This window comes from Tupaia chinensis, unplaced genomic scaffold, assembly GCF_000334495.1.
Source record: "Tupaia chinensis unplaced genomic scaffold, TupChi_1.0 Scaffold000018_1, whole genome shotgun sequence".
Classification (NCBI taxonomy): Eukaryota; Metazoa; Chordata; class Mammalia; order Scandentia; family Tupaiidae; genus Tupaia; species Tupaia belangeri.
The window spans coordinates 4,938,696-4,941,811 of NW_006159448.1; the positions used below are offsets into that span (position 1 = coordinate 4,938,696).

Sequence of the window (3,116 nt, forward strand, 5' to 3'; positions counted from 1 at the left end):
CTCTTAAATCACTATATGTACAACCATCATACAACTCAGAAATCACAGTTCTGGGCTTACCTTAATGGAATGAAAATTTAGGTTTGCACAAAAGCCTGCACAAGAATGTGTTAGCACAAGTCATAATGGTGAAAAACAGGACACATGGGCTACTCTGTCCGGGTTGTTAAAGGAAGGCAGATTCCACATGGCTGACCACTGTATTAATTTAGACCCTGGTGACTTGATAAACATTAGACATGTAAGCATGAATGTCCCAAGTCCACAAAAGATGGAGAAATGGAGAAGAAGGAATTAGAATGTGGCCATTGTTCATGGGGAATGGAGTATTTTCTCCCTCTCCCTCTAATTTCTTTGGTGAGTGTACAAACCCTTTGGCAAAATTTTTTTAAAAAATGCAACAACTCATTGTCCTTTCAATGATTTATCGGTTATATCCACTGTGGTACATTCATACCATGAAAGAGTAACTCACTAACATACAGGAAAGAGAGTGCTGACACAGTTGTACTATCAGAAAACTCACTTCCTAGTATGGAAAACTACTGGTCAGGGTTTATAAAGTATCATGCTGGATAAATCTTGAGAGCCAGTGCTGGCAGGAAAAAAGCCAACTCCCCCAAAGTTTCACTATACAATTCCATTTATATAGACTTCTTGAAATGGTAAAATTCTATAAATGAGGAGTAGCTTAGTGGTTGCCAGGCAGTAGGGGAACTGAGCTGGAGGAGAGGGAACAGCAACCAGAGGACAGTGCGAGGTATTCCTGTGTGAAGAAATAGCCCAAATGTTTAGTGTACCAAGGTATGTCTCCCAGATGATATCCACTGGGGAAAGCAGGTAAAGGGTACCCGTGGATATCTCCATATTATTTCTGACACCCACATGTGAATCCACCATGAATGACAAGAAATAGTTTAATTAAAGGGAAGAAATAGAATTGAGCTCTTCAGTATTTACACAGGACCTGAGAATTAGGAATCCCAGCAGATCAGTCTGGAGGCTGACTTCTACCCATGGGAATGTCATGCCTTTCATATCAGAGACATTCTCCCAATGCCACAAGTCCTAGAGTTGGTTCAAAAAGAAAACCAGGGCCAGCAGATGGCATGATGGTTACATCACTGGACTTCCACATAGTGAACTTCAGTTTGGGTCACGGACCGGGCGAATTGAACTTGGCACTTGCCCAAAATCCCATGAGGAGAATGGGAGAATGGAGGAGAAGGGATTGCAGTGTGGCCATCCTCCCTGGGGGGAGGGGTGGGTGGGGTTCTCACGCTCTCTCTCTCTCTCTGTCTCTCTGCAAGCTCATGCGCCCTATAGCAAAAAACTATCAAAAAAAAAAAAAGATGAAGAAAAAAGAGAATCAAGTTAGCATTGACGAAATTCTCAACCAGAGATGTGAACTTGTATAGAATAAGCCTTCAGCAGCGAGAGACATCCAGATGAGACTGCAGCTTCCATTATTGGTAAAACAAAGAGAGGGGGCTGCAGATAGGTTGCGCCTAGCAGCGGCCTAAAGTCGTGCTATCTGAAAGCATGCAAGGACTCATTCTCGGAAAGAGGGCCTTTCCTCTACAGCGGCGAGGGGACAGGGGACCAGGGCAGTGGGAGCCCCCTGGGCTTCTGCACCTCCCTTCCGCCAGGTGGAGCCAAGCCCGCCCGGGCGCCTGCCCAGTTCAGAGGTCACGTCCTGGGTTCAAGTAAGCTTCGGCTGAGGAGAGCTTCGGAGCCCCGGGAATCCCCCAGGCTCCTCCCCGCCCACGCCCCCACGGAAGGCAGAAGCGGCCCCACGCCCACCCACTCGTTCCCGCGGTCTGCCCTCTTCCTGACCTCCCTCGGCTGTCCTGAGAGAAGGCAGGCCTCAGCCGCCCACCCACCCTGCCCTCAGCCACCATGGCCCACCTGAGGGCCTGCGAAGTCCGGCAGCTGCTGCACAACAAGTTCGTGGTGGTCATGGGGGACTCGGTCCAGCGGGCCGTGTACAAAGACCTGGTGCTCCTGCTGCAGAAGGACTGCCTGCTCTCTTCCAGGCAGCTGAAGGCCAAGGGCGAGCTGAGCTTCGAGCGGGACGTGCTGCTGGACGGCGGCGGCTGGGGCCGCATGCACAACGGCACCCACTACCGCGAGGTGCGCCAGTTCTGCACGGGCCACCACCTGGTGCGCTTCTACTTCCTCACGCGCGTGTACTCGCCCTACGTCCAGGGCGTCCTGGAGGAGCTGCGCACCGCACAGCACGCCCCCGACCTAGTCGTCCTCAACTCCTGCCTCTGGGACCTCTCCAGGTACGGCCACGACTTCCGCAGGAGCTACCCCGAGGACCTGGAGAGCCTTTTCCGGCGCCTGAACCAGGCGCTGCCCGAGTCCTGCCTGCTGGTGTGGAACACGGCCATGCCCGTGGCCGAGACTGTCTTCGGGGGCTTCCTTCCGCCCGAGCCCCATCCCCGCGCAGCCCGCCTGAGGGAAGATGTGATGGAGGCCAACTTCTACAGCTCCACCGAGGCAGATCGGCATGGCTTCGACGTGCTGGACCTGCACTTCCACTTCCGCCACGCAGGGGAGCATCGGCAGCGAGACGGCGTGCACTGGGACGAGCGCGCGCACCGACACCTCTCGCAGCTGCTGCTGGCCCATGTGGCAGACGCCTGGGGCGTGGACCTCCCTGGCCGGGCCACAGTAGGCAGGTGGATCAGAGATGGCCCCGCGGCAGGAAGAATGCAGCCTTCAAACAGCCGAGGTGATCCAGAAGAAGAAGCTTTGTCCTTACTCCCGCGCCCTCCGCAGTGCTCCGGCGCATCTCGTCGACCTTCGGTTCCCTTCTTCCAGGCTCAACCACTGCGTCCAGGCACCGGTTTGCGCTCCAGTCTACCCTTACAGCACCAGCAAGAGTCAGGCGACTCTTCCATGCGCCAAATAGGTTATACCAGGGAAGCAAATTCGATGGTTAGCCTCCAGTCGCGGCTGGGCCCCATCCGCACAGCTTCTTCCTGGCACAGAGGCCAGGGGTCTCCCCCATATCCTCCTCAGCACCGCAGCAGTGGGCTACGCAGAGGCCAGCGGAGGCGCTCGAACAGAAGGATCCGAGCGAATCAAGAGACCAGGCCTCAGTAGCC

The 3,116-nt window shown here is 54.4% G+C and overlaps 1 protein-coding gene across 1 annotated transcript; it reads left to right on the top strand.

The window, feature by feature from the left end:
- The first annotated feature begins 1,899 nt into the window (after positions 1-1,899).
- Positions 1,900-3,114, top strand: LOC102492740 (PC-esterase domain-containing protein 1B). The gene has a single exon (XM_006140107.1). It carries the CDS (start codon positions 1,900-1,902, stop codon positions 3,112-3,114), a length of 1,215 nt encoding a protein of 404 aa, XP_006140169.1.
- The last annotated feature ends 2 nt before the right edge of the window (positions 3,115-3,116 follow it).